The 24,925-nt window shown below is 42.7% G+C and overlaps 1 protein-coding gene across 13 annotated transcripts in view; it reads right to left on the bottom strand.

The window, feature by feature from the left end:
• Positions 1-24,925, bottom strand: part of PTPRF (protein tyrosine phosphatase receptor type F) — a 392,972-nt gene that overhangs the window by 249,969 nt on the left and 118,078 nt on the right. For all 13 annotated transcript variants that reach the window (XM_069788950.1, XM_069788945.1, XM_069788949.1 and 10 more), the window contains exon 3: positions 5,220-5,379. In XM_069788950.1, coding sequence (XP_069645051.1) covers positions 5,220-5,304 — 85 coding nt within the window. In that variant the 5' untranslated portion in view covers positions 5,305-5,379. The remainder of the gene's footprint in view (positions 1-5,219; positions 5,380-24,925) is intronic.

Consider the following 24,925-nt stretch of genomic DNA (forward strand, 5'->3'; position numbering starts at 1 on the left):
CCTACACCATGGTCTTCACGCAAACCACTGGCCCCAGGATGTCCCTGAAGACTGACAGCATGCTCAGAGCTGCCTGAAGAGCAAAACCCGGAGTGAGCTTGTCTGAAGTGGCTACATCACCTCTGTGGGCTCAGGAGCCAACACCCACTGAAGGCCAGAAGACGACACCAGGAAGGGATCACTCTATATTTACGCTGTTCTTATATCCTCCATAGGTCTCTGTACTGACCACTGCTGCATAAGGGATTTTGGACTAGGCGGACCTTTGACCTAGCAGCTGATGTTGACCGATGAATGACGTTGGCTTTAACAATAAATAAAAAAGACAAATGACAATCCTGTGACCTGTTGTAGGTAGCAACCCAAACAAATTCACATGACTCCTGCAAGTGCTGGAGCTAAAAGGGGCATGGCTATAAATGCAGAAAAAGATCTGTTGTCTACTCTATACATGGCCATTTGCCCTCACAGCATCCCTCCTACCTTGATGTCTGCAACTTCAGTTATAAGCAGGCAGCATTTAGATATTTTACAGAAAAGTGCAGAAACCATGTATACATATATATATATATATATATGATGAGTAAGGACACCAAAAATAAAGCTGCACAATAACTGTGGTTAATATTTCAGCCTGTCCCTTAATGATGCAACCCCAATGCCTCAGGTACAGGGGTTTTCCTAAACAGTATTTTACATGTTCTTTTCACTGATAGAATTTGTCAAGCTAGTCGATGCAGAATTGCAGAAGATTAGTATTTACCTGTGCTGCAATACCTGGATCCGATCATACCAATTACACATAATCACTACATGCAGTGTTTGGGGACAGGCATGCAAACAAGAAACCAAGAAGCAGAAACAGATGCAAGGCAGCAGCAGAGAAGCCTCAGGTCCAGCTTTCGGGGTGGGACTCTGCTGCCCAGCTCTGCAAAGCGGCTGTTTTCCAGACTTTCACAACAGCAAGTATGTCCCGCAGGGTGGCCCGAAGCAGCTGTATTTGGAGCTGAGCTGCTGTGGAGGCATCATTCAGGTTATGGAGCATAGAAGGCAGAGCTGAATCAGGGAGTCAGAACCTGCCACGCTATTCCTGGGTCCCAGGAACACAAAACAGTAATGGCAGACAGCAGAGCTGGGACACGAGGGGAACCAAGCGCCCTAACAAACACTCCAGCGCTCTTCTGTCCAAAACCTCCAGACGGCACTTCTGATTGCAATGCAAAATCCCTGGCAAAACAGAACTCACCTGGAGCAGCGTGTCTAGAAAGGCCATCAGTACTCTTCCTTTTCCCAACCTTCACAAGTATCAACATCTCACCTTCCTATTTTCTTTTTTAATGTGTCTCCTCAATCCAGTTAGCATCCAAGAAACATGGTTGATTGAAAAAAAAAAAAAAGTATCTGTACGACATGTATACCTTTCGGATGTAAAGCAACTATCTCTTACAAGGGGCAGGGCAGCCTGGAGACACTTGAGACTTAGGGTCCTTGCTCACCAGAGGTGGTGAGAGCCAGAGACCTGCCCTCACCAGCCCCGGCTCACTGCTGCAACCTTCCCCCACCCCCTCAAACAAAAGCCAAGCTTGCTCTTATCTTTAGAAATCAAAAGGTGCAAATTGTTTGTTTATCACGTATCACTTCACAGGTAGTTGGCCTAATACTGCCTTAGTTCTTTCCTTCTACAAGGTCACTTTTGAAGTGGTTTTCTTCCTCAAGCCCTTTGAAATTCTGTGCAAGACAAACCAAGATGTATTTCAGTTAGAAAAGACTTTGGATGGGTCACCTAGTCTCTTCCTTTGGCTAATGAAAGCTGTGCCCAGGACTTCAAAAACAAAGCCTAATTTTTAAAAAACCGAGCCAACAACAAAACACACTGCTGATGATTTCTGATGACAGTATTGATTTTTTCCTGTTTTCTCTGCATTTTGTTTTGAGAGGGGATATTTTTTGTTGGGTTTTTTTATTTTAGTAGAGTAACTGACATATTTCCAAAAGCTGGAAAGGAGCAACTTTTAGTTGACAATTGAACTGAACATTAAATGAAATCTGCAAAGCCATTTTTCCCATGCACAGTCAAAAGCTGACAGACGTGGAAGCACAGAGTGCATTAAAAAAAATATGCAAGCAAGCTGAGGGAGAAAGTGTAAAACAGCCATCCTGAATCAGCTCTGAGCTGCTCTAATGGAATTAGGGTCACCCTGACAGAAACACAGTCAGATCACAGAGAAAATTTAATAATTTCTTACTGCAGTCTGTAAAAGCCGGGGAGGATTTGAAAGTGCTTTCTGCCAAATTAGCACTTCTGTATCCACTGTTCACGCACACGTGCCCCTTCCCGCTCACCTTCTCCTCCCAGCACCCCACCGGAGAGGCCAGGAAACCACTGCTCCTATTCTGCTGGCAGGAAGGCACCTAGCGAGCCCTTCTTTTTCTAACACACTGCCACACGTTTAACCTTTGGATGCCCCTTCAATTCCGCAGCTCCGACATTATTCACAGCTCCTGTGAACTCAATTCCAGGAGAGGCATCGCCGCGCACGCCCGGCACTAATTCCGCTAGGCGATACATATTCAATCTGTTTTATCTCAGGCGTTAACGTCTAGCTATCCGCCAGTTGCCTAATTGTCAGGAAGCTACGGCAGAAACACTGAAATGTGTTGCGACAACAGCAGCTCCACGTCCCAGGCAGGGAAGGTAGGGAAGCCCGGTTGTGGGTGCTCCCCCAGCACCTGGCCGTGAACCACGGGGCAGCCTGATGCCAAGGATACAGCACAGCCCATCCCCAGCCCTCCTTCCCTGCCCTCGATCCTTGCTGTTCCTACAAAAAACGATTTTGGGGACTGACTGCAGGAATTTCAGGGATAAGCCTGCTCCCACTATCACGTTGCTTTTAATTGGGGAAATGTAGAAATGCTTTGCAGATACAGAGCCTACCCATCCCTCCCAAGCAGCGCTGCAATGGGGAAAAGGAATAACCACAGTGAAACCTCAGGAACAGCCATATTACATCAGGAATCCATGTAAATAAAGAGTCTTTGACTGGAGCCGACAGGATGCTTAGGGGACCAAAAAAACCGAGCAGGGTGCATATGGGGTGCTCCTTTCACAGCATCCCTCTGTAACTTTTACAGTCAGCTCCAGTGTGCCTATATTATCATACCTTCCCCTTGCCCTTCACTGCTGTCCTGAACCAGGACTCCCCCAATGCCATATTCACTATCGTATCTTGCCCATCTGCATCACTGATGGCATGACATGAAATATGCAGGGTTTGAGGATGATTTTTCCCCCCTGCAGAGGTGCAGGGCAGGCCCTTTCACACAGCTCCTTGCCACTGAGAGTTGGTGGCAAGATTCAGTGGGGTAAGATAATAGAAAAGCTGTAAATTGCTAAAATACACAGAGCAACACTTTCTATCCTAGGAAACCTTCGGTTAATCCATGGTGGCTGTGGCGGTTAAAAGGTCGTTGTCCTCCAGATCTGCCTTCCAGATTAGGAAAAATAATTCAGAGTCAGTCTACGCCAGAGAAAAAGGCATACATAGATACACTTGCTTCTCAACACAGAAGTGTTCCACATCTGAGACACCAATATTTGGATCTAGGCCTGTGAAACAGGGCCAATTTTGTTAAATTTAAGCATGTGGAAGTATTCCACAAAATTAGTGAACCATGTCTAGTGTTAGTTATCCTCAGGCCAAGAACCGTCCTAGGACATCTCAAGCTCCACCAGCTTCCGCATACCTGATGGAGTGATGCTTCTCTCCTTTGCAGGGGCCAGGATGAAGATAATGAACCTCTGAGAATTTTTATACACCTCAGAACATCAAACATATACTTCTCTGTGCCAGACTCCAAAATAGGCTACAATGTGTAGACATAAAGTGATCTGAATAAGCATCTTCCAGCAGCACCAGCAGCCAGGGAAGAAAGCTGAGGAAGGAGACAGCAGCTGCCCTCAGTTTAACTGGGCCGCTCAGACTCATACAGACAATCCATTGCCTGTGCAAGTCATCCCTAGTGACAACAAAAGAAGTGAATTTGTATCTTTTCTCACATATCCCCTTCACTCTTCTCTCCAGCTTCTCTAAATTTACTCCTTCCCATTCAGTCAAGGACATTTAGGACCCTCAGTCTGTTTTCTCCATTCAGCCAGGCTCCTAACCAACATGTATCAAGATCTCCTTCAACTTTCACATAATTACATCTTAATTATGAGCCTGGTGACTAAAGCTGGAGTGAGAAGCAGATGGTTGGTGGCAGCTCAGGAGGTACATCACGGTCACCTCTCTGCTCCGACTCAAGTATCCCAGGAGCCCTGGGCGCTTTCAAAGGCGTGGAGCATTCACAACTGCCAGAGTCTGCAATGAATGTGCAAGCATTTGGACACTGAAAAACTGGTTCTGGTAAAAAAAAAAAGGGGGGGGAGTAGGACTGCACAAATACTTGGGGACAGTCTAGCAAATACACATGAGGTATGAAAACCAAGACTAGGCAAAGAACCCACAAGGTTTCCTGCAGTCTTCATACAGGTATTTTCAGCAGTCCACCATCAGCCAAGTTTCTCTCCTCTTGTCTGTCCACAACAGCGTTTTGTGCACAGCTTTGCCCTTGGCCTGGATGGGGCTAATCAATTCCTGCCACAGCAGCACACTGTAAGACTATCACGACAATAGGCATGGACACAATAGCTTGAAGCATGACCACAAGGAAACATTCGACTCCAATGCTGCCGAAATACAGGTGTAGGAGAGCTACACCAGAAGGTAAAAACTTGCACCCTTTCCCCAACAGCTCTCAATCACCTGCCGACTCAGGAGACATGTCTCAGTACTACACAAATTACGAGAGCTGGTAGAAGAACAAGGAAAATAAAGTAACAGGGATACTGTGACCCCAATAGTTCTCTCTTCCTCTGCCCCAATTTTCTTTACCTCATCTGTACATGTTAGAAATCAAATTGTCAGGTTTTGATCTTGCAGCTACTACAGAAACTCTTCCTGCACTTGAATAAATTTTGTCAGCCTTTTTAGTTCTATTTGTGCCCCTTCACATACATACTGTTCATCTGTATTGCACACATTGGAAAATAAGAGATTGCGGGGGTGGGGTGTTATCCCTTAGCCATCAGTGTTTCCAGTACAAACCAAGAAAGTTTAACATTTGTTGAAAGAAATTTTACAAGGTATTCAAGCTTTCCAAAACTGAATGTTACTTACTGTCCGCTCCTGCTAAAGGCAGCATCAAGCAGCAGAGGATGGCTGCTGGCACAGTGAGTACTGGGACACAGAAGTTAGGCACCATATTCCAAAGTAGAGCAAGTCCTCTTTAGATGGAGGCAAGTGGTCAGTACATCCAGTGTTAGACACAGACTTACTCCTGCAAACCAAGAGAGGAAGAAAAGGAAAATGATCAAATATGACACACAGATTAACTGCCAATATACCAAACTGCATTGTAAAGACATAGTTACAGATAATTTTAAAGTGAAATTTAACTCTGTCCTGCTTGAACAGTAGAGATTCATGTTGATGTCCCCAAATCCAGTAAGCTGTTTTCAAGGGTCATGAGGCATAAATGCACACCCATCTCCAAGTTTATCTTCAGGTCCAGTCTCTCTTATGGCCTATTAATACATCCTTTAGTTGTTCTTTTTCACAACAAGTAGTTCTGAAGTTACATGTTACAACAGAAGGAACAGCCTTAAGCTCGTGTAACTCCTCCTTCATCCACCTGCCCAAGAGAGACATACTTGATTGCATATGTAGGGTGGTTTGCAGTCAACTATATGTTAAGCGTAGCTTGGCCCATCCAGCTGGGCTGGTGTACACCAGACAAGTCTCAACAGGTGCAAGCAAGAGAAACAGAACCTGAACTGAATCAGCTGTCAAGTTCACAGGGCAACCAGAGTCACAGTAGAAGGTTATTAAGAAAGCGTCTATAAAGAGAAGCTTTACCCAAAGCAAACACCTACGCTTCAACCTCCCAAAAATGGAGAGGAGGACTGTCTAAAAGGATTGGGGATTGGATATTCCTTCTCCAAAACACAGCAAATTATCTTGGAAATTGGCTTAATTTGGGCATCTGCTTGGATATAGAAATACAAAAAATTCCTTGAAACCGAACCAAAAAAGGTAGGTGTTTAAAAAGAATGCAATTTCTGTGTATCTGCCTTCTTTATCTTTTTGTGAGAGTATACTCATTTTACTTTCACCTGAAAGTCTAAAGTCTGCCTGTTAAGACAGATATTAAAGGAGCTAGCAAGCCCCATTCCCTCAAAGTGACAACGCTCAGCAGGGACAGGGGCTCACTCTTTCAGTGCTGGGCATCTCAACGCAAGCTCAAGAGTCATTCAAAAATGGACAAGATTCTCCTTCACGAAGCTGCAAGAGTTACCGAAAGTTGGCCACACAGCACTAATAGAGAAAAAAATCTCGTGCTGGCAGATGCCAGCCTGAGTGGGCCCCGTGAGTATCCCTGAAGCAAAGTATCTGCATGTACACAGCCTGTACGTGGCACGACCCACCACTTCTTCTTGTTGGCAGACATTTCACAAACACATTCAAGACTGCTCTAACAAAGGTATTTTTGCATTTTGCTGGGGTTTTGGAAGAGGAAGTGTCTGTGTTTGTTTGGGGTTTTTTTGAGAATCACTGAGCTTTTGATGGAAGTATCACATGTTATGAACATGTTTACTTCTGTCAAAAATATAGTGCTTAAAGAATGCCAGCAACGACAGTGCTGAGGGAAATCCGCAAGAAATCTCAAGAGAATCTACCTAGGCAAATATTTACATCGCATCATACTAACAAACAGCAGATCATGATTCTTCTCCATTCTGTTACTGTATTTGCACAGTAAATCTTTTCACACGTTATAATATCACACAAAACAGAGAAATCTTTATTTATGCAATGTCTTCTACAGCCAAGACATCTGAAAATACTTTACGAAATAACCTAGTTCTAACCTAGATGCAGAGAGAATACTGATCATCTCATTCTGCTTTTATTATCTCAATGAGAAAGCATAAATCCAAGTAAGCTCAGCAGCAAGATTTTGAATACTGCAAAAGACGCTCTTCGTACCAGCCGTGCACTCAGTTCTCTTTGTTGCTCTCCAACCTCCATATCCTCATTCATCTCTCGCCAAAGAATTACTAAAAGCACCATTAACGTGTCTTACACCACAGAGACAGATACAGATAGTTGTATCTTTATAGCTGCATAAGCTCTATTCCAACGGGAAACTCCGTTCAGTCCCCAAGCAGTTTGCCCGGTGTTAGCCAGCTCTCCAGATATGGCCCACACGGGAATGGGAAGAAGTGCCTGGATTAAGAGTGAAGATAATGTCTCTAAATTCTGCGTGTACGGTGCTAATTTGTGCAGCCCAGAGAAGCGAACCCACTGAAGCACACTTTAAGCTGCATTACATCTGGCTCAACAGCAGCCACAATCTTAAGAGGCTACTCTTCTTGGTGGGGAAAAAAAAAAAAACCAAAACAAAAAACCACCAACAAGGGTTGAAATTACTGTGTCAAAACTAATGATGTGTGTCAAACTCTTTCAGATTAGGACAGAGAACAAGTTTTACAGGTGGTGCTGAAAACATTTTAGGTATGTATCAGACCAGATTGGGGATGAATAGCTTTCAGAAAGCTTTTCCTCTTTCATTCACTTCCATTAACAACAAAAGCGTCTGATCTAATGGTGTATCTTGAGTGCAGATTGCTCAGAAGTCATGTGAATGGCATCTCCACAGCCCTCATTCAGGAGTAACTCTCAGGAACACAAAAACCTCAGCTAAAGAATAGGTCTGCCTCTCGATTTCTCTCTTCTTTTAGCAAATGTGATCAAGCTTCTCTCCAGTTTCAAGCTTGACAGATTTATAACTTTCCTCTCAAGCCCATGAGATACATACAACGCGCATCATGCAAAACTGATGAATTGTCAGTTACCCTACCAGATGCTTTATAGACTTGATCTTTTTGCAACTGTTTAGTGCTCTATAATAATTTACCATCTGGTAGAAAAGCCAGATTTTCTTATGCAAGACTGCTGTCTGTCCCTCCAAAGTTAATAGAACACCTTTAGCCCTTAACAGGATCAAACTTTGCTGCTTCCTCTTTCCATGGTTGCTCTGCCTATGGAATTGTCGTCTGCATTCAATATTTAAAGCCCTTTAAATTGGAATGTTTTAAAATTTTATAAATCTCAGTAGCTGTCATTCTCTTTTGAAATTGAAAATATGAAAAAGCCTCTCCCAGTGGTTCAGCTCTCCCATTTTTAGAAGCGAGGTGTTCTCTCCCCCAGCAAGACAACCCAATATTCAAAGCAAGGTGGCAGGGTGTTAGCTGAAGCTCAGTTAACCCTTAGAAGGCCAGCGTTACTCTGACTGTTTTGAACAGCCATCTTGAACCAATGCTAAAGGCTTCCTTTCCTGGGACAGAAAGGCACCCAAAGACAGAAAGTAGCTATAAACCAAATAAGTAGATTTTAGTAACCGGTAACCGGTAGATTTTAGTAACGAGCTAAACACATACAGAGTCAGTATTGCTTTGGTAAAATCAAGACCAACAGCAAGCCACCAATTAATGCTCTTAAGTTTCTTAGGGTGTCTTTTGCCCCAATAACCTTACGCCTCTTCAAGCTGCTCTCCCTTGCACCTGGAACTATCTCCTGTGCACCAGATGACCTCAAGTCCCTTCATTTGAAGGCCTCCTTTAATCTCACTGCTTTGGCTAGCATCTCACAACTAATTTCATTTGGGAGCCCAGACACTGTAGAAGAAGGTTTTTCAAAAATACACATACATTCTCATTGTTACTTCTGCATCTGGTCCTGGCAATATTATAAACTCTAGACCACATAACCCAAAAGGAGGCTGAGGCTAAGCACTCCAGATGGCTTTGTAAAAACAGCTTTGGGTTTAGCAAGCTAAAATCCTGCCTCTGCTCCAAACTCGATGTTAGAGCTACCGAGTGCTACTTTGGCAGAAAACTAGAAAGTGGGAAAGCACAACAAAAAAATGGCAAAGTTCATTTAAATATAGCTCACTTTGCCATGGGGCAGGTGGATGGAAAAGAGGCAGTCCTGAGAACATTTTTGAAACCTACATGGTTTGATTCTTTCAGACAACCAGAAAAAGCTGGACTCATTTAAAACAGAGCCAAGAATACCAACAGCTCATACGGTACTAGGAGATTCTGGCAATGACTATGTCCCACAGGAGATGGTGAAGAGATTAGAAAAAGCAGTCAACTTTAAAGAGTCAAGAGGAATTTCAAATCAGCACTGAATAGCTCATGTCCTCTATGAACTCTTCTGGAAGCTAAACTGAACTGAAGCAAGTGTCACGTGGGTCACTAGCCATGAACAACAGTACGGTGAAGAAAAGCATCCCCAAAGTAAGCCTGCCCATTGCAAACCAGGGACAAAAATACTGCACTAAAAATCGCTTTTCAAGTTTAAGCTACTTTGCATCCCAAAGTATCTAACAAGTCAGCACAAAAATGTTCCCTCCAGGAACCCGTGTACATCCACAGAACTGCCAGGTTTGGTTGCGTGTGTGACTACTGACACCGCGTTCGCTGTGAAACACAGTTAAGAGACTCTCTAGAAACTTACAGGGCAGGAAGGTAAGCCCAGTGCATAAGCAATGTCCTTATCTGACCTGGAGACGTAATAGTAGCTTTTCATAAAGGAACCTGAAACAACTGTGTTTGCTTTTCAAGGTGGAAACTTCTTAAACGTTCTCAACGTGAGCCCAAGGATGCAGGTCAGAAAACACCAACTAGACGCCACCCAGATGATAGTAAAGATGGGGCTAAAACTGCATCAGCTTCTCCCAACTCTACTGCATGTGCAGCACATAATGAAACCCAATTTTCCTTCTGGACACCTACCCACAACTTTGTATTTTACACAAATACCCTGAAGGGGAACCAGTGCTCCAGAGACGCCCAATCACCACAATACTTTGGGGTGTCGCACAAACGATGGGAATCAAGAACTGACCAAGCGAGGAGGGGGCACATGCCACGCAAAGTAATGAGGCAGCTATTTATTCTATTAAAAAATAAGAACAATAATTGGCTACGGCTCAACTGCTTCACTCTGTATATATTGCCTCATCTGTGCTCTGAAGGAGGAAGAGGAAAACCATGATGCACTATATAATTCAAGATCATCTTATTGCACACATTAGAAGTTGTAGAAGCACAGTTACACACAAGTTAATGACTTTTGAATGTTTCACTTCACTAGATTAGTATTCCTTTAGCATAGATTTCTTTGTGCTTTTCTGCGAGAAATATAATATAAAGAGACTTGGGGAGTACAGCAATATGGCCAAAAAAGACAAAACGAGTCTCATTCCACTCCAAACTCCCACATGCAGGGAACGTATGACAGAGATTCAGTGGGGAGATATATGAAGATGGCAACACTAGCTTAGATTTAGGGAGGAACTTGATATGAACTTGCAATACAGTAAAAAGGCCAAAAGCTAAAGCGGCTGCTACGTGAGCAAAGGTATCACCTCCAGGACCCAGGTGTGAGCAGGCATAGAGCATCAGTTTGAAGACTCTCAAACCATCTGGAGAGAAGGGATGAGCAAAGCAATTCAAGAACCGGGAAGGATAAAAATCTCTGTCAAGTCACAAGCGCTAGACAGACTGGCTAAGCAAGATGGGGGTTTGATAACCATCTGTAAGTACATGAAGGATACAAACACCAAGAAAGGAGTGGAGGAGTATAATTAGCCACGGGCATATAACTGTGAGTAATGGCATGAGACAGAGCAAAAGAAAGTGTATGTTGAATGTTCTCAGTAAAGTCTCCAAAAAAGAATGAAAAAAAAAAACCAACAAAAACCCAAAAAACCAACACACAACCAGAACAGACCCCAGCAGGAAAATGTTTCATCATCTGTTTGGATGGAAATTAAAAGCAGGGTGGAAAAAAAACAAAAAGAAACACCCCCAAATATCCCATAATGTAGGGGGGGGTTGGGAACCAGAAAACCTGAACAGAGGCAGATTGGTATGGGGAAATACATAAAACAGCAAGAAGAATTCAGAAGTACTTCAAAAAGATTCTCCTTATTTTGGCAAAGCCTTAAAAAAAAAAAACAAACGTGAAGACTTTAGCAACAAGCTGGCCCAGCTACAGATCTTTGTGATCCTGAACACACAATCACAACTTGACCCAAGGGGAGAAGCACAGGGAAAGAGAAGCTTTTCAGCAGGATACAAGCACAGCTTGGATACTCCCATCAGCCTTATTGGCTACATGGGCCTCTGAGGATATTAATTTCTGAAAGTGTCATTGCCTGCAGACAATCCTAGACAAAAAGGAGGATTTTTTTCCACTGGAACAATGATTATGAAGGGGCCCATTAAATAACTACAGTGATAAGTCAAAACATCCACTTAAAATATAGATCAGCCTTGAGCCTCACAAACCCAGCCATCATTCACAATGAGCACTAAATACAGATCGCTGTAGATCACCCTACCCAAGTGTATAGGCTCTTAATGCCTGCTGTAAAGTCTCCTTAAAAGAAGTAGACTATTGCATATCGCCCTTTCAACAGAGGTATTTCACACTTACAGAATAGGCCCAGTAGTGCAAACAGATACATGGATTAAAAATTCAAGGCAGTAGAAAATTCTGCAAAAATTAAAAAGAAATTCAGCTACTCCTTTAGCTATCAGCAAACTCCGCTAATGTGGAAGAACATGCTCATGAGCCAGCCGCTTCCTGTGCTTTTTCTACAAATTATTTACACACATGACGATATATTATTAATACAAGTGACCATGCCATTACAGACTTGCATTCAGCACAATGGAAAACAGTGTAAAGATTAAAATCACAAGGTACCAAGTCTTCTCCTCTAAACCCCAAATCCTTGGCATCAAGTTCCACACATCCAGGATGTAGAACAGAATGTTTTAAACTAAAGAGAGAAGAGCCGAGAAACACAGTCCTTCTGGGCTTGCTGCTTACAACACACTGCAGCTGACTGCTATTTACTGTACAGCTGTGGTACTGTTATTCCTGCATCTGGCTCCAGCAATGCCAAACACACTGGTTCTGTATCTCTCAGACTGACAGACCAAGCAAAGCAGAGCAGATGTAAGATCCACCGAGCACCAAAACTAATTTTAACCAAAACAGCAAGAATGTAAATGATCAATCAGATGAGGGATAATCTGGCCTTCCTTCCCTTCAATGATTTGCATGGTGTCTACTGGCTTGAGACCAAACTAAATTCTAAACCAATCCTAATTCAAAACTAAATCAGTTTCTTCTTTATAAGAATGCTTTTGCTCTATCCACATGTGTACATAGCTTTGTCAGCAGCCTTTGTTACTGTAGAAATTTTTCAGAGAATTCCTGGAATCTGAACAAATTGTAAGCCCATTCTCTGGCTTGGGCATTTCAAGCAACTACTAGAACAGTTTTCCTTTGCAGAAACCATGAAAGTTGGACCCTATGAGAATATGATCTTTCAGGTATTCTGTTATTTTCTCAGTAATTTTTGCTTCAACCAGAGTACAAGGTATATAAAGAACTGTCTTCTGAAAAAAGTGGCTCTTTTTAATGAAAAATCCCTTACTTTTGCTGGAAGTTCAGTTATCTTTTACATAACATAGCATACTATTGGGGTCTGCTCACTTAATGCTCTTCAGATTAATAGCTTATTCCAAATCTGCTTTTCCCAAGACCTCAATTTCTGAAATTTGCTTATTTTTTATATTTAGAAAGACTGGGCATAATACTAGCACCAAGTCTTCCACAACATTTTTAGCAGTTAAAAACTGATGCAAAGCAATAATTTCCATTTTTGGCAGTACCCTTCTCTTCTTTAATTGCCGTCTTTAACCTCCCATCATCCAGTAAGCCCAATTTTTACACAAGACAATGGCACTGATTTGCCTAAATTATTTATCTTCTATGTATAGTCGTTAGTTCTTCAAAGCCCACCTTAGATCTTTCAATTTTCCTTTTATACTTGTTATACTTTATACACTCTACTACTACCTGGGAGCTGGGTTTCCAAATTTTCATCTTAAACAGCTTCTCAAACCTGCCATCTAGCTAGTGTGAATTACTCTGAGCCTTGCTAATTTAACTGCTTTTCCCAGCTTGCTTTCTTATGTTCCGCTACTGGTTTCAAACCACATCAAGGAACTGGTTCACTCCCCCTCCACCCCCTTTTTCTTTTCTACTCGTACTTTCTCCCATTTTTAATTTTAGGGATGCTTTGAGTGACTCGTTCACTTTCTTTTAAGTCATCCTTTCTGAAGTTTAGCATCGTTCTCAACATGTTGATCTTCTTGGCCCCCCCAAGCTCTACGACCGTACTCATGCACTACGTGCACCATAGTCATGGCCACTCACGAAGACGTACGTGAGGATCCCACAAACAACTTCAACCTTGCTGACTCAGCAGCAGCTTGACAAATACACAGGTGATTAAATAATGCTGAGCAACTACTTGTGTCTGGAGCTATTTTAAGTCAGGCTCTGGAAAGCATGCACATGCTGGCGACAAAACCTCCACCCACCATCTCGCAGCCGCTGTTGTGTGCAGCAATCAAGTAAAAAGGACTTACTGCTTTGAACCTGCTAACAGAGACGATAATCGTTCTCCACAGGTCCACCAAGCGCTCACGAAGTGGCAAGTTCACAAATGCATCTTGGCTGCTGTCCTTTCTAGACGTGGTCACCACCAGTACAGGAGCAGCACCACTGTACCAGACCAGATCCCAGCCCCAGCCAGCTCAAAGACCGTGCAGGAGAAGACAGCAGCAGGCTGCCACGGGGCTGGCTTCTTTTAGCAGGCACCATCATTTAGCAGACAACTTATGCCCTACTGGAGGGTTTATATATCCAATTAAACTTTCTGTAATTCTCATCTTGTGAAAATATGAACATTTCCAACGCTAGATTTTAGAATTATTCTCTCCTAAAGGGTTTTGAAGTTAATTATATCATAGTTGTTATTACTGTCTCAACCACAGATACTGCTTGAACCCCATTATTGTGTGTGTTACTGAAGGCTAAAATAAGAATAGCTGCTGCTTTGGCGTGCTCTGGAGCTAGCCTTTCCTACAAACTGCTTCTCTAACCTTTGCCCAAACATTATGCATGCTCAGTTTATATGCAGGTAGTTAACATAGCCCGGTAGGGTAAATGAGCTTATTACATTTATTAAACTGAATTCACTCCATGCAGAACGCCCCCAGCATCCTGCAGTCCTCTGGCTCTGGAGGCATTTGGCTGTTACCATGGAAGACAGCACCCAGAAATTCCCTTCGCAACTAATAAGCAGGAACTATGAAAGCACAAGTTTCATGCAATTGCCTTCTGTATGAAAAATGAAAACTGTTTCTGTAACCTATAAAGAAACCAAGATGCAATCAAGCTTATTGTAATAAGATGCTAAATTTATGATTATTCCTTTTGGTTTTTTCCCCCTTCTACTAAGGCCCCTTTGCTTTGGCAAAAGAAAACACCCTCTGAGGTAGCATATACTATATAGTACCCAAGCCATATTAAAGGGATGTAAATAAAAATCAAGCCCTAGATGTAATATAATGTTTACTGAAGATGAAGAAATCAAAGGTCTGTAAATTAAGAAATCCTGAATTAATGGTGGCAAAGTCAGTCTTAACTCTGACTCAGTCCAAAAATACAATTTCTCTCCTTCAGTAGCACTTCAGGCTAAAAATTAAATTCAGATTTCTTGCATCATATTCTGTACAGTAAGACACACAAAGCATCTACACATCAGATTCTGTCTCACTCAGATCTGAGGCTGTACGTTCAAAACAGTTTGATGGAAGAAAATCAATTAATATATTTTACAAGTCGTCTTTTTTGGCAGATCAAAGCAGTAGTTTCCTAGTTACTTCCTGGCTAGAGGGACCGAGATAACAGCTACATCAAGGCTGCAGTGAATCCAACACTTTCTGGACAGACCAGCCATCTTCCATGCCACAAAGCAAATCCCAGGACTCCAGAGTCAAACAGGTCAAAACCTGCTTCCACGCTCACGTTTTCATGCACACATTCTGCAAGTAAACTCACATGCGTGGACCACGCACAAGTGCTGAAAACTTAGAGGCAGCAGATAGGAAGCCTCCATGTGGCTGCAGATCCACGCTGCCTGCCACCTTATCAAGGATGCGCAACCTCATCTGCTTCAGATTAGAAAGATGAGAAAAAGTGGGAGGCTAAAAATATTCTGCACATTTTAATGAACCTGTAACGATTGCCTCTCCCAACCTCAGAAAGAAATCCAAAACATACAGCAAAAGTAAACAACATCGCCTCTCACGTAAGTTGGGCACATCAACACCCCTGCACAATTCTCGCTGGTCCCTGCACCTTGTGTGATCCTGTACCTCCCATGGACCCTCACCCACCATAAAATCCATACCAAATGTATGTGGGGTTTTGCTTTTGATATAGAGCAATTTCTTGATTACTAGAAAAGGCATGCTTTGGTAGCCAAGGTTATTGAGTGCACACCAGCCATGTAGCTACTTCCAATGGCTTTGGCATTTCTACACTCGGGAGGCAGCAGGAGAGATCAGTTCTTACATTCAGCATGGCACAGACATACTGATATGGGATATTCTTCACCCTTCAGCATAATTCTCCTCCATGACATCCTACGGTTCTAGAAGCTTCAAGTTTTGCAATTCAATCTTAAGTAAGGTATGCAAAGGAAAATGAACAAAAACTACCACCATAACACTTCTGCATCCACAAGACAGTAGCTTGCTTTTCATTTTTATAATCCAATCTTAAAAATTCCTTCTTCCCCAAACTTTGAGAGAATTTCCTCTGTAGCTCAGTTACATCTTACAACTCCTATGTGTTCTCTTTACCAGGTGAATTGTCCCATACTAATGGTCTGACTTAGGATAAACCTGAATCCTTACAAAAGATCAACCTAAAAAAAATAAATTATGTACCTCACACGAAACTGCCCTTTTGTAATGGAGACTTCTGCCAATAGCAGATGGAAAGACCTTTGAAAAATAAGACATCCCATATGCCGTCTGCAGCAACTTCGTAGCTTTACTATTGAAATTATCCACTCTTTCCTTCCAGGCCACCACCTTTACACGACCTTGAGTAAAACTTAAAAGAGGATAACACATAATGTGCAGCTTTCTTGGGACACCATTCAGTAAAACTCAAGGAAAAAAAATTACTGCTAGCTGTTTTTTCAATCCATTTGTACATTAGTGTGTTGAAATGCATACTCGGAGCCATTGAAATCAGATTCAATGTACGTTTTACAGTACTTAGGAGGAAAGCTATTTTAATTTTGTTAGTTGCCAGGACATAAAATCCTGAAGGCAAAAAGCTTCCAGGAGAAAAACAGAACAGATCTTAAAGGGGAAAGACATTGCCTAGCTTGATGAAAAACAAAGGAAAGCTTAAGCAGGACCTGGTTAAGTACAGCTGCAAGGAAAGGAACAGCCCCTGTTCCTCCACATGGCTGATGCTGGCGTGGGGCTAACAACACAAGACCCAGCACCTTGTTCATCAAACCCAAACATATCAAATTAACAGTGGCACAGAGCAACTCCTCAGCTGCCAATAAACAACGGCTCTGAAGCCCTGAGTGATGTACGAAGAACATGCTCCAAGTTTTAAGCATTTACTTTTGGATATGCAATGCACCAGATGTCCATGCTTTTTCTTACCTGCAGACTAATGCATCAAAGTTGTTTTGATGACGTTCCCTCTGAAAGCTCATTTGCTCAGAGACCACAGGCCTATGCCCATTGCTTCTAGACATGTGCCCAGACCATTAGTTAAAGTGGACCCGAGCCAGGCGTGAGCAGAGGGGCGGTTTTACCGAATTAGCTAGAGCACACAACACCATGTTTGTGGCAGGTCTATGTTGTAGTCTGGCTCTGGGAAGGCAGGACACTCAAAATGTTTTGAATCAGCTTGAATCACCAGACTATGCTTGCACTGGTACAGCACTCTGCATGGCATTAACTAAGGTAGTCCTGATCTGGTTATACATGATCCAGAATACAATGGATTTTCTAAGGCCCAAGGCATCTGCTGCCACTTGCTGAAGAGCTTTTCTCAATGCAAGGCACCCTGCATTTCACAGAGGCAATAAGCAAACCCCAAACAGTTTCAGCTGTACCTTGCTCTCAGGGACACCCTTCTCTTTTCATACCCCAGGACAGTAACCAGAGCCCTGACTTTCCTTCCTTGCTTATTGAAGGGATCCAATGCTGGAGCTCGCATCCCTGGTTGCTTGACCTCTAGCCGGTGCATGGATTCTGCGTCACTCAAACCTTCCCCAGCAACATGATGCAAAGGACGGGTTTTTTTACTGGTACATTCTTTATGAGATATCTCTGCTTTGGTTTTATCCTTGTGGGTTTTAATAATTACACACATACACAGAGAGCTTGCAATCAGTATGCTTTGAATTAAATTTTAACCAATTTATGAAGTATTAAAAACCACAAAATTTTTTATAACATTTTAATTGTAGTATTACAGAACTCATCTGGTAACACCTAATTATAATTCTAAATGATCAGCAATTAACAAGCTATTTTATGGTGCCTAAGTCCAAAACAAACAAGGTCAGGACAGTCCTGCAAAAGGAGCTGCTAGTGTGCACCCTGCAGAAGGGAGGCCAGTCTATCTTTGGAATGCACTCATTCCCCGATTTCTGCATCAGAGCATTATATTTTAGAAACCGTATAGAATATCACCCATCAAGCACAGAACATGCTGTACCACTTGATCCTTGTCAGGAAATGGGCAGCTCTGCTCCTGTCGTAGCATACACATCACCAGTATAAGCTCATTTGAAGTAACACATGCCAACATTATGTCACTGGTGGGGAAGGTAGGAGCAGCTCCAGCAGAAGCAAGTGCTCTCACCTACCAGGTAGAAGAGACCCCAAAATGGGATGGCTTGAGGACAGAGCAATGAAGGAGTTTCTCTTCTTCACACAGAAGCCATAACACTCCCTGCAGTAAAGGCAGCCCACCTATTGCTTGGAAAAATTAGTTCATCTTGGCATGGGGAACACTTCAAATTTGCCCAACGCTTACTAGCGGGAGGAAGGCTGATACTGCAGAGTCACATATTTCAGGTCAGAAATTCCAGGACATTTCCCACTGACCTGGATGCTGTCCCAGAAATTTCTTGGAAGAATCTTGCCCCTTCACTCCATGTTAAATGTATTAACTCTGTAAGTGTACTAACTCCATCAGTTAAAGCCTTCTACCTGGTAAGCATCCATGGAGTGTTTCAAAAGTAGCTATAGCAGAGAAGTACCCTACCAGCAGCATTTTAGGGGTCAACTGGCAAAGGTTCAAAGCCCAGAGGCTTTCCTTCAGAATGCGTTACCCTTTGCTGACAGGCTGGGCTTAAAATTTTATTTTTATATTTTATCCTTTTTAAAGAAAAGTTCTTTGAGAGTTGAAGTGTGAGGAAAAAAAAAAATCAGCCCAAATCATATGCAATGTACAAGGTAATTTTCTCTTCTCAGAGGAAAGAGAAGGTTTCTGAAAAGGGCTTTGTGACAGACTCATGTATCTGTCTTCTGTTTCTCCCTTTACCACTCTTTCCTTGTCTTCTAGTGAAAATGAATCTCAAACCTCTCCCAGGAAGAACATGGGCCATTCCTGACTGTAGGAGAGGAGGCAACAGAATGGGAACTTGCCTGATGCAGCTGGTATCCTCTCTGCCTGCAGGAGCAATGCATTAGATATTTTGAACTAACATTAAAGACATGGAAACATTTGGAAAAGTATCAATGATCAGCTTTTTAAGCAGAACAAAGTACCCAGGGTACTGTCAGGGCTAAATCAGCAATCCAACTCTGGGAAACGCTGGCAATAGAAAATGTGTTTTATGCATGCAGGTGGTTTATGAGAAACAATTTGTTTACAGCCCTTTTAAAAGCAATACATGAAGGAATTTTAATAGCTATTCCTCATGAAGCACTGCTGTTCATAATAAAGCTTATTCTATCCTTCAGGCTCGCAGAGGTAATTCCTGACAGATTAACCTTCTGCGTCACACCGAGGGCACCAGCAGTAAAGGGCTGCTTAAGGCTCTGCAGATTCCCCACCGCTCTGTCGTGCTTCTGCTCCACACGCAGAAGCCCTAAAGCCTTGCACCAGAAGGGCCATGGTGGTGTAAATCTCTGTGCAAAAGTATTCTGGGCTTGCTCTTCAGCTGAGACTTACAGACTTCACAAAACTTCGCAGTCCACTCAACCTGCCTTCGTCCAAACCGGAGCGTGCCTGCGGCCTGGCATCTCCTAAGGAAGTCAGCACTGTCTGATGGAACTTTTACAAATGCAAAATAAAATAAAAAGTATGTACCCTCCTTGACAGTGTTCGTCAAAAACCAGTTAAGACTCGTATTGCTAGCTGAAGCAAACTGATCATGTCTGGAAAACGAAAACCCTTCCTGAGCAAAGGCAACAGGAGAGCTCCGCAAGGGCTGAAATGGACAGTCAGGACTTCACAAGATACAAATATCCCTCTGCACGTTTCTCTGCAAGCAAACGTGGAAAACCATGTCCCTTGATTACATGGCAAAACTTCTGGATACACGGCAGTTTCTTTTACTTATTAGTCATCACTGACCACCAGAAGTTTGACCAACGTTTGCCACATGCTTGTCCCGGCAGCCTTCCCCAGGAGAGCCGCACGTGGCAGGGTTGTGCTCCAAGTCCTGTTTTGGCGTTACGGTGGATGAACGGCTGCAAGATCAATCCTGACTCTGGAACTCGGCTGGGAGGAGGGTAACCTTTCAAGAGCCTAGCAAACACCGCTACTCAACCTGCAAGTGCCTGTCCTGTGACCTCCTCGGGAGCCTTTGCTGCCGAACAGCATCAGCACTGCGAGAGAAGCCAGCAGGGTTTTCTTTCTTCACTGTGCGGGTAGGAAAGGAAAAGCTTATCGAACCACTGCCTGAAGTGAGGATGCACCAGGAAGGCCAACCGAAGTATTGGCACAGCAGACTCATAGGCAGCAACCGTCATTAAGACCAAGATCGAATAACTACTGACAGCCAGTTGTATGAACCAGGCAAAGCTTATTATTTCTTTTCAAACAAACCAGCTGCCCTGGGAAAGCCCACCATCCCCAAACCCTTTTCCATCAACTGTCCAAGAGAGTTTCTTGCAAGTTACTGGAGGCACAAAAGCTGCAGACGCCCGGCTCTTTATCTTTGAAAGCATTCTACTTGAATTTATCACACTACATGCAAGTCAAACTTTATTTAGCCGAACGAGAATCCTATAAGCCCCCCTCTCCTCACCAGAGAGTGGGAACAAGCAGAACGGCTACTGCCTTCTTGCTTTACTGAATTCATTATATTAAACCAAAAGCAATGTCATCTTAACTTGAAAGGACTTTTAAAAGAGCTTGAAGCAATTCTGCTGCTGCAGCATTTTTGTATTTTGGATTAACTACAAGCCTTCTTAACCCCTCAGAGTTTGTAAACGCACATACCCATATCCTCCTAAGCTTTCAAGAGCAGCCAGCAATCTCTGAACTGTTAGCAAGCTGAGAGTTAAGGCGTACACCATGTACAACTATTGTAATTTGAGCTCCTCTACAAGTTAAAGAAGTCAAAGTTTTAGATATTTTTGTCCACAAGAAAGGACCTGCAGAATTTGGTAAATTATCTCAGACATTCCTCATGTCTCATGTGCAATTTCCCCGATTAACATCCCGGGCTCACAGGGGCAATAAAAAGGTCAAAATCCTACTACAGGAGACAGTGCTAAAATATTATTAAATGTTACCTTTAAAACATTTCCAATTAGTATTAATATAGAAAGATTTCTATCTCAAGGGATTTTGTAAATTCATTATTATCATCACAGACTTTTTAAGCTCTTTTTCAAACACGATTTTTTTGGCCTTTTTTTTTTTGCCAATAGAGTGTATGAGAAGCTAAGAGAAAAACCTTAGTAGCAACTTTCTTGAAATGAAATATTAAAAAAAACAAAACCCTGCCACCAATAACTGGTTCTGTTTGATGCAGTTTGTCATTTTTCTGGACAGCTGAAAGCCTTAGGCAAATATGCAGGGAAAAACAGTGAACCATCTCATCCGTCTTTTGTTTATTAAGCCCCAAGTTTATTCAAGCGGCTATGAATCCTGAACTACACAAAGTCTTCTGAACCATTCCACAGTCACCAATTGATACTGGGGGGCAGAGAAGAATCAAACATGTCCTTTAAGTTTATTAACTTCTGGAGAAAGCATCAGATAACAAACCCTTTCATCTCAACTCATGCAGCTGATGAATGGTGAGAAACGACAGCGGCCAGAACCAGATCAGCTCCACCATGGTGCTACCTGAAGATCTTCTCAGGTCCTTGACACAAGCCCTGCTGATAGCACCTGTACCACTCCTAACCCAGAAGCCTTTAACAGCCCTGTACAGGCCAGGCTCTCTCACCCTACCCTTGGGGGACACTGTTTACAAAACAATCGAAGAACCCATTTATAACACACTTTTAAGCTTTCTTCTGACACTGCCATGTTTTCAGAGGAACGGCTGCATCTCGGGGATGACCGTACGTGGCCTGTAGATGAAAGGATGCCAAGCAGTGCCAAATTATCTCAAACTAATAGTATCTAGAGGAGATGGATGGAGTCACAAGATCAAACTGCAAACACTCCCAGCTCAACATTATTTTGAAAAGGGCTGTCTATACTCTGCCTATTCACCAAAAAACCCCCCCCAAAAAAAACCCCAAACCCAAAACCAAACAGGGGAGAGAAAAGCCATTTTTATATATAAAATTGTACCAGAAGAGTGCCCTAGGGGCCACTGTATCATTCATTTTCATACTAAATTTAATAAAAATACACACTTGTTATTTAGATTAAACAGCTTTAACACCAAGGGGTCTTGCTGCAGCATTTAAGACCTTGTTGAGAGCATGCCCTGCCCTAGTCCAGGCAACAAGCACATCAGAAAGCTGACATGGGCAATTTGACTGGCAGTAGGTCTAGCCCCAGAGCTCCCATACATCTCTGCCTACATCTGCATTTCCCCTCCCTTTGCCATCTTTCCTCAGACATTTCCCAATGTCCACATGTGTTTCAAGACAGTTGAGAGGATGTAATTTTTAATCTCCATTCAGCGCAACATGAAGTAGCCCAGATGGTTAAGAAAGAAGGGGCCTAACTCTACCAAGTTAGTTTATTGTACCTTTGCAAGAAGAATTTATTTCTTTTCCAGCAGTGCCTACAGTGGTGTGTCCAGTTCAAACACAGAAAAAGAGAAACAGACGCATTCAAGACAGGCTCACATTTTGCACACCGCATGGTAGAGGAGCTGTGTGTCCGTGAGGATGCATGCACTACAGCTGGCTGCATCCCCTAACTGATCCATTAGTATTTGGTCAATGACAAGAAAAGTAGAGCCTTTCCTTCCCTTAAGTAAGACAGTAATCTATTACAACTCTACAAGCTAAGGTAATTAATCAAAAGTCTATCATACCATATAAAATGAAAATGGCTCAAAGATGTGCCTGTTCACATCAATTAATTATTAAAGGAGCATTAGCTGAAGCTTTTCACCTGCCATTTAGAAGTAGGGATAACATAACATGACACGCATACAACTACTGTAGCACAGCCTACACCCGCATTCACCCACCCACCCACCACAAACAACCCAGTTGTGCCAGTACCTACTCTGCTTCTGCAGACTGGTCCCAGTACACCCCAACAGCAACCAGAGCGTGCCTGCTAGGGATGCTCGGTCCATACAGCCATGAAATCACCTTGGGGAGCCAGCGGGTAGCCCCTCCAAACAGCAATCCCAACAAGCATTTGCACATGTTTGCCTGACATTGCCACTTTTGTTTCAAAATAAAATCCTCAAGCAACAAGGCAAGGGCTTGGTAAATGGTAGCACAAACATTCCTAGAAACCACCAACCGTGTTGTTTTCAGCTGTGTTCGCACTGCTGTAATCAATGGAAGCACTTACCAGTGATGAGTACGTACCGGCAAGAAAACAACACCCCATCCTTTATGCCATGGCTGTTATCTTCTTCCAGACCAACCAATGGACCAAGACCACTGACTGCACTAGGAGGCAAAGCGCTGAGAGGGCTGGTGCTTAATTAAGCTGAAGTAAATACACCCCAGCTCAGGAGCAGAGTAAAATCACCTCTGCAGCACATAAGCCGAGAGCAGACAACAGCACAGCAGCTTCCGACTCTCTCACATTTCTACCACTTGTGACCCGAGCTTTATTCTAATTGCACAAATTGAAGAATGATTAGCAGTTGTGTGGACATTAAATGCCCTGTTGATGTAACCAAAACAGATTTGCTTTATTCAGAATGATTACTTAAGGCCATAGCTGTGAAACTAGAATGAAACAAAATAAAAACATACATTAAAAACACAAAGCATCACCTCAGAAACAAGGGGGGTGGCAATATAGCCTTAGTAATAATTTAAAAGCCGAACACTTTAATATCATGCTTTCTAGAAATGGAAAGGCAGGCGCCTTTTTCATGAAGCACCATAAACTCGCTACAGCGTGCTTCTCATCCTTTACAGTTTCTAAAATGACCTTTTATGAATATGAATACTAACAAAATTCTCCCCGCCTATGTTTTGCATCAGGTTTCTACTTAAGAATCCATACCCAATTGTGCGATAAATTTCTATTTCTGCTGAAAAGTGTTATGCACAACTCTTGATCAGCTGAAATACAGGGTCAAGTCAGAGACCAGCTTCCATGAGCCAGGGGAGGTGAGCAGTAAGTGCAACCCTTATAGACCACAGCTGCCTCTGCTGCAATAACTTTACAGGCAGTACACTCCCTAATAAACTACCAAACAGGCACCAGCACTCCTGGTGTTGTTTGGAAAGTAAATACTAGGCTACAACTTTAAACATTCTTGCCTCGCCTCCCATCTTTCACAGATGCTCCTCTTCACAGCTTATCTCCCAGCTGAACCGTGAGAAACGGGGGACCCCAAACTAACTGGCTGCCAGCCAGCGAGCCTTTTCAGGATTCATTTTTAATACCACTACCTATGAATATGTTACATTTACTTGGCCTCCAATCACCTCATTAACCCTGGCAGCACAGCAACTAACATAAATACAGCTTACAATATATACCTGATAAGGAAGCCATGCATTCTTCCTTAGCACTTCATCTAAAAAGGTAAATCTCGAGAGGTAGGTTTCTAGCTGTTAACCAGCTATTTCCCTCTCCTCACAGAGGAAGAAATTGTGTTTTTCTCTGACAGCAATATACATTACTGTCATTACAGCTGTTTCAGAACAGCTTTAAACTACACTTGTGTTTCAGAACTACCTGCCAGACCCCTTGGTCAAAACTTTAATCTCTCAATATATTGTTTCAAGGGAAGCTTTTAGTTTCAACTGTCCAAGTCATCAAGTACACAAAAGAAAAAGCATACTGAAAGGTGGATGATACAATCCTACTCACTGCATTCAAAACACAATCTCCTTCCCTGGGGCTTTCCCAGACCAGATGACCAGATTTTGTGCCTGCTATGAGACAGCATCACAGGGCTGAAAAAAACAGAAAAAGTTCCCTAAAAGTAGGGACTGGCCAGTGCAAGAGATCTTGTTAGACATCCTTCTCACTGTGATTTGCAGCCACAATCTCAGCTGCTGTGCCTCTCTAGATTTTACTTAGCAAGCAGATCTCACTTCTTTTGACTCCAATATAGACCTGCTAAGAGTTTCTTCCCAAAGGATTTTTAAACATGATGCGCGCACATATTCACACATTATTTGTGCATATTTTACATCTGTATACATATATCCCTATAAAAATGATACCATACATGTGTTTTATAGTCAATGCGTTGTAATTTTCTT

This window comes from Haliaeetus albicilla, chromosome 8 (assembly GCF_947461875.1).
Source record: "Haliaeetus albicilla chromosome 8, bHalAlb1.1, whole genome shotgun sequence".
In the NCBI taxonomy this organism is placed as follows: domain Eukaryota; kingdom Metazoa; phylum Chordata; class Aves; order Accipitriformes; family Accipitridae; genus Haliaeetus; species Haliaeetus albicilla.